The sequence below is a fragment of the Tiliqua scincoides genome, chromosome 1, assembly GCF_035046505.1.
Source record: "Tiliqua scincoides isolate rTilSci1 chromosome 1, rTilSci1.hap2, whole genome shotgun sequence".
Classification (NCBI taxonomy): Eukaryota; Metazoa; Chordata; class Lepidosauria; order Squamata; family Scincidae; genus Tiliqua; species Tiliqua scincoides.
The window spans coordinates 57,350,394-57,362,872 of NC_089821.1; the positions used below are offsets into that span (position 1 = coordinate 57,350,394).

At 42.1% G+C, this 12,479-nt stretch overlaps 1 protein-coding gene across 1 annotated transcript in view; it reads right to left on the reverse strand.

Moving 5' to 3' along the window:
• LOC136644014 (mucin-5AC-like) overlaps window positions 1-12,479 on the reverse strand; it is a 69,728-nt gene that overhangs the window by 13,417 nt on the left and 43,832 nt on the right. The window contains exons 31-38 of the mRNA XM_066619475.1: window positions 12,104-12,214; window positions 10,417-10,712; window positions 8,155-8,323; window positions 7,622-7,872; window positions 6,060-6,243; window positions 4,703-4,916; window positions 2,615-2,793; window positions 764-836 (exon numbers count right to left, since the gene is read on the reverse strand). Coding sequence (XP_066475572.1) covers window positions 764-836; window positions 2,615-2,793; window positions 4,703-4,916; window positions 6,060-6,243; window positions 7,622-7,872; window positions 8,155-8,323; window positions 10,417-10,712; window positions 12,104-12,214 — 1,477 coding nt within the window. The remainder of the gene's footprint in view (window positions 1-763; window positions 837-2,614; window positions 2,794-4,702; window positions 4,917-6,059; window positions 6,244-7,621; window positions 7,873-8,154; window positions 8,324-10,416; window positions 10,713-12,103; window positions 12,215-12,479) is intronic.

The following is a 12,479-nucleotide window of genomic DNA, read 5'->3' on the forward strand; positions in this document are numbered from 1 at the left end:
AAAAAAGGTGGGGGCAAGGAGGAGGGAAAAAAAGGGGGCGGGGTGGTGCAGGCAGGGGGGAAAAAGGTGGGGGCAGAGAGGAGGTGAAAAAACAGTGCCGGTGCGTTCCATTACAAAAAAAGCCCTGGTTTTGGGGAAGCACCTGCAAAGCAACCAGGTGCATCAGGTTAAATGAATCAGGCCATTCCTAGATCTTGTGGAATCTCTTCTAATTGTAAACTTTTGTTTTTCTGGAACAGTGGGGTGTGTCTAGCAACAGTATTTACATGACCAGAGTTTTACAAATAAAGAATACTGTCCAGAGGTGTCAGAAATAAGGGGCATCTATTATGTTCTACAGAGCTGTAATGCACTGGAATAAGAGACAAGATGGTCACTGTGCCTCATGTTTTGGAATGAGGGGCAATGCTTTAAGCTAAGAGCTGCCTCTTAAAATAATGTGTGCCTTAAGAACCTATGAGCAAATAATGCATTAATGCAGAAACAGAAACTGGATAGAGCCTTGAACTTGATTTTGAGGATTCTTTGACAAAATGACTTGGAAATAATGTAATTTGATAAATGAATGGTAAGATTTCACTTGTTTATCCATACGGATTAATACAAAATCCTGCCACTGTTCACTGCTGGCATTGGGACCAAAAGCACAAGCACACTATTCGAGCAAGTCTGTGTGTGGGCTTCTTACTCTCCTGCTCAATGACTCCCATTATACCCATTAAAATCCAGTAGTTCAATGCTAATCATTTGTTTTTGTTTGTACCCTTTATCTTCGCAGGTGGCAGGATGAATAGGACCACATGCATCATACACCTTGTCTTCAGGGCAATGGTAGGCTGCATATAAAGAAATTGAAACAAAGAATTAAAGAGAATGAGGAGATGTTCTGAGAGCAGAACAACACATTACATGTAGAAAGTGGCGTCACTAGGGTTTGCATCACCTAGTGTGGGAGGCCAGTGTGTCTCCCCTATGATGGACCTCCGGGCAATGCCCCAGGTGATGGGCATGGTGATGTACCATTGCCCCACCCTGTTGTTTTTTTTTGGCTTTAACTTTTGAGAGTATAGAGATATTTCAGTGCAGTTTATTTAATTGCATTCTGCATTAAAGTACGCATCAATTGATATATAACATGTTGGTATTATTCAAAAATACCAAGATCTTAAAAAATTTGGTGAGTAGTGATGTCATCGCTCCATGCACGTCACCTGGTGTGGCCTGTACCCCCTGCACACCACTGCATGTAATTCAGTGAGGCTTTTGTTAAGGATTGACTGTAGGGGAAGGGATGGAAGGGGCCTTTTAATCTTTTTTTCCTAAACTGTTCATCTGTCCAAAATCACACATCCCAGTGCTTTTCTTCCTAAAAGTAAAAAGATGCAGATCCTCACAGTCCTGATTGTTCACAATTAAGTATGATTATGTCCTAGTCGATTTTTTAAATACAGGAAATACTCAACCTGTATAAATTATAATAATGAATTTTTTGTATAAGAAAAACACAGGAGGTGAGTTTTATGAAAGAACTTTTTTGGGTTTGTCTTAATACCTAAAAGATCAAGAGAGGGAGGGTTCTTATCTCGGATTTATAGAGGCCATTTTTAGAAAGTTCACAACTTATCTGCACATTTTTCATACAAATAAATTTTCAGTAACAGTTTTTGAAATTTCTAGAGTTCTCTGAAGTGAATTTTTAATAAGACTATTAGGCCCAAATCCTAACCAACTTTCCAGCACTGGCATAGCTGTGCCAATGGAACATGTCCCTCATCCTGCAGTTGGGGGGCACTCATGGAGCCCTCCTCAAAGTAAGGGAATATTTGTTCCCTCGGAGCTGCATTGCCCTTATCCCGGTGCTAGAAAGTGGGTTATGATTGTGTCCTTAGAGTGTTAATAGATCAATAAAAAGCTACATCTTCCATCTATTTTGACTTCCCATGTATTTAAAAACTATCAAGTCCAACTTAAATATCAGGAGATCTAAAAAGGTACATCCGCATGGGTAATATACGTTCTCATGTGCATAGGGGAGAAGCCAATTTTCTCATTGGACTGCAGCCCCTTGCACCACCACAACAATGTCATTGTCTAGAAGAGGATTTTTTGGGTGCCTGTAATGGGAAGGTTGACCTGAAAAGCCATCAAGCACATAAAATTCTCAGTCACAATTGGTTATAGTCACAGTCACAGCTACACAACCTGAAATGCAGAAACACGAATCCAGAGAATCTTTATTATTTAAAGATAAATTTCTAGCCTTCATGGTTGCAGCAGTAGGGGAGGGTAAATGTAGATGAGGAGAGATTCTTCAAAGATAGGACACTAGAGGGAGCTTATGTCCTGCCCATGACTCCTAGTTCTTGACTAAAAACTTATCAATACTCTACACCTCTTATTCTGCCTTTCCAAAAATGACTATCATTGTGAAGAGCAAAAATCAGAATAAAACAGGAGATGATGATAATGTGCAATTTTCTTGCTTTGCATTGTTCACTGTTGATTTCTCGGCACAATTTTGATTGATTAATTGGCTCATCCTGCTGTCCTTCCACAGTGTTAAATAGTCATTTGCTTTAGAATAAGCAAAAGAGTATTGTCTTATTCTACTTACGACATTTTCCTTGGGTCCTGCCCCTCCAGTCACTACAAAAACCTTGAGCTGTGCAGAGGGAAGCATACATCTCTATTTGGTAACACGTCTGGGTATCATTGGCAGTCTGACAAGATTCAGAGAGGCAGTTATGATAGAAAACTTCAGGAGGAAGAACTGTATGGCAATCTGCAAAGATACTTTAAAACAAAGGAAAACGTGGTTGAATGATGAATCATGAAACAATTTATCAATCTGTATTCACTGGCTATACTGGCTACTTGCTAGTTTTGACTTTCAAGACCCTTTATGGCTTGGAACTAGGGTATTTGAGGGACCACCTTCTTCCATATAATATGATCTTCCTTTGAGGTCACCAGGAGGGGCTCTTTTAGCTCTGTAGTCCTTGATGGAGGTGAAGGGGACAAAGGTGAGGAATAGGACCTTCTTAGGTGGCATGTCTACTATAGAATTCCATCCCCTTGGAATTAAGAACTGCTTCTTCCTTTAGTAGTGACTGTGGGCAATGTCATGCCCAGGGCCATGACTGCAGAGTGTTACCCCCCAGGCCAGCCCCCCTCGCTTACCTGGGCACTCCAGACCCTTGCACAGTGTCCCGGAGCGCTCGGAAAACCTTTTAAGCCTCAGAAGGGCCCTTAAATGGTGCTTCCAGAAAACAGGAAGTACTCTTTAAAGGGCCCTCCGGAGATTCAGAAAGCTTTCTGAGTACTCCAGGATGCCGCACAACACCTCGCTGCCTGGAACCACATGGCTTCCTGGCCCTAAAGCCAGGATGCTACTACCTTCCTTGGAGACCTTCCAGAGGGGCCTTAAGACATTTTTGTTTAGAATGGCCTGTGATGGTGAATGCTGACCATGACTGACTCACAGACATAATTTGACTGGTGTTTTTTAAGTGATGTTGATCTGTTGAGGTTTTTTTTTTCCAACTGTTTTATTGTTTTATTTATTGTTGTTTGCTGTTTTTATTGTATTTTAGATGCTTGTAAGCCACCTTGAGTGCCCATAGTAGGAAATGTAAAAATCCATTAAATGAATGAATGAATATTTTCCAATGTGAAACTGCAAAAGAAAGGCATAGACATGAATTTCATGCTGATATAAATCCTAGCAAGATCCATGGAGTACTATTGCTAAGTTATTGTTGAAATATAAATCCTAGATTGTGCAATGTTATATAGGCGTGCACCGATTAACAACCGTACGCTTAACGATAGACCACATATATGATGGTGGTCAAAGCACAATAAAGATGCTCTTAATGTGGCAATTGCATTTCCCATAGCCTTTAGCAGAGTGTCTGTTTACACAACAGAGAGGGTCTTCATGCAAAGAAGAGGCAATTTATCTCCAGTAGCCTGTGCAGCCAGCTAGTTTCTGGCAGGGAGTGTCTGTTTACACAACAAAGGCACTAGATTGAACTGAATGTTCACTTAATGACCTAATCTCATAACAACATAGATCAGAGAACCTATCCCCATTGTTAAGTGACACACACCTGTAATTCTTTATGATATAAAAGAAAATGGTTTGAGAGTAGTTTGAGTGTCTAGAACAGCAGTTGTCAAACTTTTTGGTCTCTTTACACTCCTTGACCTTCACACACCTAAAAAAAGACTCAGTGGGCCCAATCAGTGCATGGGCGGAGTCCTGGAGAGTCCCAGTGTGCCAGCATATACGTAGAGTGGCACAGTGCCAAGCCCAATGCTGAATACTAGTGAAAGGACAACAGGAGGTGAATGAGGAAGGAGAGCCATGAACAGGGGAGGCGGGATGGATGGAGGAGCAAACCTGGCAGGGAGCAGGTGGTGACCACTTATAGTGTGCTTATGGAGCCCCTGAGGCCCCTGGGCACTTAGAAGCACACTTTGAGAAACACTAAAGAAATACTTTGAGAAATGAAAGAGATGCTATATATTTTTAGAAAGTAAAAGCACACATATTGACTGTAATGATAGTAGTCTGTATAGTGTGGTTTTGTGAGGATGAAGGGGTTATTTTGGGTTACATGTGCATCAGCTATTAAAACTGCTGAATTAACTTCTCTGCAGGAGAAGGAAATGCTAGTAAAAGCTGAGTTGAACTTACTTGCTCTTAATCAGCTCACACAATGGAGATGGCGTAGAGCAGGGTGTTGGTGAAGGTGTTGGACTTGGCATCACAGATGGTGTTGGTGTTGTCAATTCACAATAAGGCTTATTCTTATCGTAAACTTTCCAGTAGGAAGCCATTTCTGTGCAGGAGTTTGCATCGTGACCGCTGGGCAGGCGGCAGTCGTCTGAGCGGTCATTTGAACAAGTCCCTGGGAAGGAAGAAGCATTACATCAAAAACCTAATGACACAATGAAGTGCCCGCTTTGAATGGGATCAAAGTCATAAAACTTTTCCAAATTGAAAAATTACATCATAATTATTTGTACGTTTTCCAAATACACATATTTAAAGTTTTCCAAATACACATATATGTTTACTGCCCCTCCATTTAAACATGATTCTGCCTTATACTAATGATGACCATTGGTTCATTTAGCCCAGTGTCATCTTCTCTTACTGGAAGCAGGTCTCCAAAGTCCTTCCCTGCCCTGAGATACCATAGACCAGTGGTTCCCAAACTGTGGGTCCATGGCCCACCAGTGAGTCCAGACCCAATTTTTGGTGGGTCATGAAACTGAAAAATAGACTAGACCAGGGTTGTCCAACTATTTTCATAGAGAGGGCCGAGGTTGACATTCATGGCACTGGCTGAGGGTTGAGAGTGCTATCATTAAGCATAAAATGACATCGTTAAGCAGATGATGGCCAGAAATAAGCACTTCAATAGAAATTCACTAGCTGCAAATGACAGAAGATAAAACATGCAAATCTTGATCATACTTTCAAGATATGAGAGGGTCCAATGATCAAGCTGGGAGAGCCCAATTATAATGGGGGCTGGAGAAATTGCTTCTGGGGACCACATTCAGCCTACAGGCCTTATGTTTGACACCTCTGGACTAGACAAGACAATTAGATTAGACTATGGCTGCAATCCTAACCACACTTTCCTGAGACTAAGCCCCATTGAGTAAAATAGGACTTACTTCTGAGTAGACCTGGTTAGGATTGTGCCCTTCGTGCATCAAGGTTAAACAATCTGCTACTTGAGGGGAGCACTATGGCCAAATAACCTTTATAGCCACTGAGGCTTGAGTGGTTGGTAAAGCTTTTTGGGGGTGGGGGGTCCTGATGATAAACAGTTTGGGAACTACTGCCATAGACTGAACTAGAACCCTTCTACACACAATGTGTGTGCTCTGCCAGTGTGGCCCTGATCTTGTCATCGTGAATCTTTATTGTCATTTTTTATTGATCGTACGTATTTTCTTATGTAAAGAAATTGTTTTGAAGGCATGGTCTAGTGTGGAAAAGGATTGCAATCACTTGAGCATCTAATTATTTTACTTACCGCACTGTCCTTCTGTGTTGTGTTGAAACAGACTAAATGGTAGTTGTATTGAGAAGGTGTGCCCATCGAAGGAAATAAAAGCATCGAGGGCCCGAATTTCAACACTCATGACAATACCGGCTCTGGTAACTGTGATGCCATCCTTGGTAAAACCTCCATTGACAACTTCGTTGTTGAAAATAACCTAAAAATGGAAATATAAAAGAGGTTAAAGAACATGCTTAAATTGGGCTAATACGTTAATCTGAATAGTAAGCGCAAACCTTTAACACAATTCAGGATTCAGATGATTTAGGCAGTGGTTCTCAAACTGATGGGTTGCAACCCACCAGCTTGTGTAAAACTTCTCCCATCTCTTTAAGGGGAAGGGGAAGGGGGGAGGTAGCAATATGATCCCCAGGATCATGTCGCTAACGGAGAAGGGGGCTATTTTTACTTACTGAGGGCTGCTGGCAGCTGCAGGAGTTGCGGGAAGCCCCTAGCAGCCCTCTGCAGGGTTCCCCAATGCTTAGAATGTTGACGTAGAATGTTAGAATGTTGAGAAAAACTGGTCACCAAGCAACCAGGAAGTGCTTAGTGACCAGTTTTTCCTCAGCATTCTAACATTCTACATCAACATTCTAAGCATTGGGGAGCCCTGTGGAGGGCTGCTAGGGGTTCCACGCAACTCCTGCAGCTGCCAGCAGGCCTCAGTAAGTAAAAATAGCCCCCTTCCTCCCCTGTAAGCGAAGCAATCCTGGGGACTGCGTCGCTGCCCTAGCCCCTCCCCTGCAAAGATTTACTTAGAGAGTAAAACTCTCTCTAAGTTTGAGAACTGAGTTAGAGGAATTAAACCTCAATCCTGAACACTATCTAATTAATAGGAATACAACTGGGGATTAAGCATTTATTTAATATTTATGCTATTTAAAGCATTCTTCTTGGGTGATTGTGAAAATGATAAAAATAAAATAAAAATCACAGCCTTAACTCATTTATACAGACTGCTCAATCCTATGGGCATGCTATGCCACTGGAATGCACATTCTGGCAGTACAGCATGCTTTAGGACAGTCACAAAAGGTGAAACACCATTCAGCTGAGCCACTGCCACAAAAGGTGAGTGGCCGCATATCAGCAGCCTACAAAAGAAATCTGTTGCCAGTAAATCAGCTCAGGGGGCAGGCTGGGTTGGGTGGAATGGGGAGGAGATGGAACGGGTCGGAGAGTGGGACAAGGAGGGGGCATGCTGAGGTTGGGAAGTGGTAATATTGGCAGTAGCAGTGCCATCAATATCCTATCCTCCTTCCTGGCCTTGATCTGCCTTCCTGGGTCCCTTCAGACTTGGGCTAGCAAGATCATTGGTGCAGGGCCTGATAGGGCCATTTAAGCAGCGGTGGCTTCTTCCTGGGAAAGGGAACAAATGTTCCCTTACCCAAAGAAGACGTTGCAGGATGCAGTGTGTGCTCTGATGGTGTAGCTGCAGTGGCATGGGGAGGATTTAGATAAGATCAGGCTGTGAATATAATTGTGACTTCATTGTTGTAGGAAGTTACACACCTTGAAAAGCTATGCCATATTACCTTGTTAGTTCTTACTCCGTCATGCATTTGACTGTTTAGCACTATTTCCATAGAGTTGTAATTTATAATGATGGATCTAGTGCAAGATCGATTATTAGCTGCACCACAAAAGCCATTGTCAATCAAAACACTGAAATTTCCTTGTTCGTTCACAATCTCTTTCACCAGGATATAGGTGCAACTGTCATCAAAAATGTACTGAGTGCCATCAAAAGTTACAAACTTAGAATAGTCCCAGCCGCTGCAAATACCTATAATGGAGAAACCAAAGATCCAAAGCTGTTAATGGGGACTATGGTCCTAGTTAAACTTGTCAATGGAAGTTATACTGTGTCGTCATTAGAGCTCAATGTCACTCAACTTATTAATCTGAAGGAGTGGATAAGACTGTTCTGCATGCATAAGAAAATGAAAACAATGAGTTAGAAATACACATTTGTAATACACATTGCAATCTTTTAAGTCAGCTATTTTAACACTTGAGAATATTAAAATATGCACAATTTCTCTGTCTGCCTACTTATTTTACTTACATTTGCATTCATAGTGGTAGGTACAGCCATCCTCGTGTAATATTTTTTGTGGTTGGAGTCCACTTGCACAAGTGATGTTGTCTACAGGGGGTGGAAGCACCAGAGTGATTCTGTTGTTTCCTTCACAAGTGGCCAATGTACAGTTATCCAACATCCAAGTTTCATTAACCTGAAAGAGAACCCAGGAAATGTATTGTAAAATTATTGTGTTTGTAGTAAGAAGTCATCTTGATGTGTTAGAACAGCATGACCAAAAACAACATTTGGAATAGAGATTTTTCTGTATGTGACTCTGTGGGACCAACAGAAGGAAGATAAGATTCACTTTTACAACCCAAAGAGATTATTGTCACAGAGTGCAAGTTCATATAGAACCTGTCCATGTTCCCAGTGCAGCATTGTTGCACACAAGAGGAACTGTGGACAATGCTCTTGGAAAAGTCAAGTATTTCTTATTAGAACATCCCTGCCTAAGACCAGAGATAATCATTTCAGGTAATTGAATGTGGAAAGAGAGAGAGACATCATAGCACCTGGTATACATAAACAATTTTGGAGTCTTTAATCTTTCACTAAAGAGGTTTGCAGATTCCTGAAACACTGCAAAACCTGTTCATTAGAGGGAATCAATCGGCATGGGACAGGTGATGATGCCTTCTCCATATAACTTCAAGCCCTTTTTGAAGTACAAGCAGAGTTGGATGGGGGTCAAGTGTGTCCATTCTCTAACTGTCCCATACCCCATTGTAAGTAAGTTTAAGTACAATACTATTAAGGGCGCAATTCTAACCCCTTATGTCAGTGCTTTCCAGCACTGACATAAGGGCAATGCAGCTCTGAGGTGAGGGAACAAACATTCCCTTACTTTGAGGAGGCCTCCGTGAGTGACACCCAACTGCAGGATGCACCATTCAGCCCATTGGCACCGCTATGTCAGTGCTGGAAAGCACTGACATAAGGGGTTAGGATTGCGCCCTACGTACTGTAATTGAACTCACATATCCCCCCTTCCATTTCCCATGCTTACATTTCTCTTCCTTTTCTCTGTTATCTTCCTTGTATCTATATCTAGCTTGTAGCCCTTAGGGCTACGTATCTGGATGGTGCTATATTAATAATGAAAATTAATGTCACTATACATCCCATTATAAGTTTTGAGTTATCAATTCTACTTTTAATGTTTCAGAAAATAATTACTTCAGCCATATTCATATTCCTTTTGTACCCATTTCATCAAAATAGATTCATATTATTACAGAATTTGTTTGCTGGATGACCTAATCCAAATGGGATAGGACAAATATGATATAGATGCATTTTTATATAGCAGGAATACCAATTAAATAAAAGCAATGTGCCAACCATTATACTGGTGTTTAAGCAAATGATTGTGAAGTAGAAATAATGCTGTCCAGCAGCGGAATTCCATTGATTCAAAGGGGCAAATGCCCCAGGAGTCCGCGCACCTTTAGGACCACATTGGAAGCCTCTGAAGCGGTCGGAAACTGTGCTGGAAGTACAGTTTAAGAGTCTGGGGAAGCGTTGGTAGGCTCCCCCGGTTTGTCCTAGAGTTGCGCGAGGCTCCATGTGCTCCAGGTAAGGGGGGCAGCTCTGTGCGGGGGGTGCCATCATGGACCTTTGCCCTGGGATGCCCCAAGGGGAGGTCCACTACTGATGCTATCAGAAAAAAATATGCCATTTCTTTGCAGATTTGAAATAATAATGTTTACTAAAGCCATCCAGAAAATACTTCATATTTAAAATTATTGTCCCATCTTTGGACAGAGGAATTATAAACATTACAGTTTGCATTATTGTTATGCTAGTAAAATGTTTATAATAGAGTTATTTGTGAGGCATTCAAATGTTTTCTCAGGATTGTTGCTAATAAGTACTGTTGAACTGGCAAATTTGAGACTATGCCTTTAGTGGGGGATTACTGTAGTCCAGATTACAATGAACTGTCCACACATTCTTTGAAAGATTTGATTAGTTCCATTTAGTACATCAGTGAATAACAGCCCAATCCTGTCCAATTTTCTAGTGCTGGTGCTGCTATGCCAAAGGGGTATGCACTGCTTCCTGTATTTGGGGGAGCAGTCACAGAGGCCTCCTCAAGGTATGGGAACATTTGTTCCCTTCACCCCGGGGCTGCATTGCGGTTGCACCGGTGCTGGAAAGTTGGATAGGATTGGGCTGTAAATTGCCACAAAAACCATATTGGTGATTTACATATTAAAAATAATGCCAGAACTAGATTACCTTTCTAGGTGGCTCAGCAGCAGGACAACCTGATGGTGGGGTAACAGGACCAGTGGTGACTTTTATTGGTTGGGTAAATACACCTGAAGTGGTTTGTAGCAGAGTTGATGGAACTAAAACTGTAGGTGTGGGAGTTGGTGGAACAGGTGATGTTCCTGAAGTTGTCACTGACGGAGTTGGTGGAAGGGAAGGAGTTGTTGAAAGACATCCCTGGAATCTCTCGACTTCACAATTTTTGTTGCAAACTGCATAAAAGCTGCATCCAGAGCTGTCAGTTCGATTATAGATTACTTCTCCTATTTAAAATAATGAATGAATTGCTTAAAAAGGTGCAAAAACTATAAACCAAAAGATATAACATTTTAAAATGCGTGCACAGCTCATGTTGCTTGATTTAGGCTGCAATCCTAACCACACTTTCCTGAGAGTAAGCCCCATTGAACAAAATAGGACTTACTTCTGAGTAGACCTGGTTAGGATTGTGCCCTTACTTACCTATGCACAGTATAACCTTAACTATGCTTACACAGAAAGAATTCCAATCAACTCAATTGGGCTTACAGCCCAATTCTGAAGCTGGCAGCTCTGCCTGGTGTAGCTGCACCAAAATGGCTACCACTGGTTCCAGCTGCACTGCTGAGGCCACCAGAGATCTCCTTGGGAAAGTCCCAAGCCCCGCAATGCGGCCTCTCAAGTCTGAGCCTGCTGTTTTGCAGAGCTCTATCAGTCCCACTCCCCTCCCACCCTAGTTCCTCTCCCAGCCCCATTCCGCCCACTCCCCGCCTCTACTGGAGCTCCGCCCACTACTTACCACCGGCTGGTGCTGCTAGAGCACTGGCCAGCACTCCACGCAGCATTCAGGCTCTGAGCTGACTGGTGCTAGCCCAGCACTGGTGGCCCCTCGGGTGCCACAGATGTGCCTTATGGCACTTCAGGAGTTCAGGATTGAGCCCTTAGTTCCTAGTATATGTGCTTAAAATCACAGCCTTAGGCAAAGTTTCATAAGACTGCACTGTGAGGTATATTTGTAGTGGGTAAGAGCCACCCATCTAGGCACAGCTGCAGACAAAAGTGGGGATCAGCATAGTGCTAAACAGAGCCCTCTTTCTTCCCTCTCCATTCACATGTGGTCCCCAGCCAGTTACTTAGGCAACACTTGGGATCCAGGACACTGTGGTGGACAGTTGTATGCTTATGTGGGAGACATTCATTGACCTCCTGTTGAAAGTATGGCCTGGTCCTTTCTATAAGGGCCAGCTGAGAATGGGGAATCTATCATGCTGTATAGTGATATCTCTCCGCATGCACAGCTTAGACTGCTGGAGCTACAGAATGGATCATATCTGATATTTTTACATCACATTTATATGAAACACTAAACTGACATATAGTAATAAAACAACAAATACATGTAAAAGTCAGGAAAACAAAATGAAAAATAGCACTGCCAAACTGCCAAAATCCACATAAAATATGATCAATAAAATTATTTTAAAAGGCTGTAGAGGAAAAGTACATCAGCTACTTCAAACAATACAGAGAAGCACCATAACAAGCTTCTTGGCGTACAGCCATGATGCAGTTATAAGAAATGACTTGTTCTAAGTACACGTACAATCAAAGCAAAATATGAATGAAAATATCATTTCAGTTGCTTCGGAAACAGATACATTGAAAAAAATCTTACCAGGTGAATATAAACCACCATTGACACCAGACACATGACAGAAACATGGAGTCGTTGTGCTTAAAGTCACGGGTGTAGTTCCTTCTGTGGAAGTAGTAGCTGCACTTGATGCTATAGAAAACATTGTAGAAAAGACACACATACTGCAATTAGTGGAGTTTGTACTATGTGGTATGGAATTAATGGGAGCATGGGAATTTTGTACATTGAGACTGTGGAAAGTGGTGCTGAAAACTGTAGATATGTGAAACTTAGGCAGAACATTGCAGAATCTTTCTAAGCCCAAATGGGATAGTGGGTAGAGAAGGCCCAGCCTGAGCCAAAGTGGCACCTGAAATGGTGCCCAAATTCTACTTGCTGTCCTTATATCCTCCTC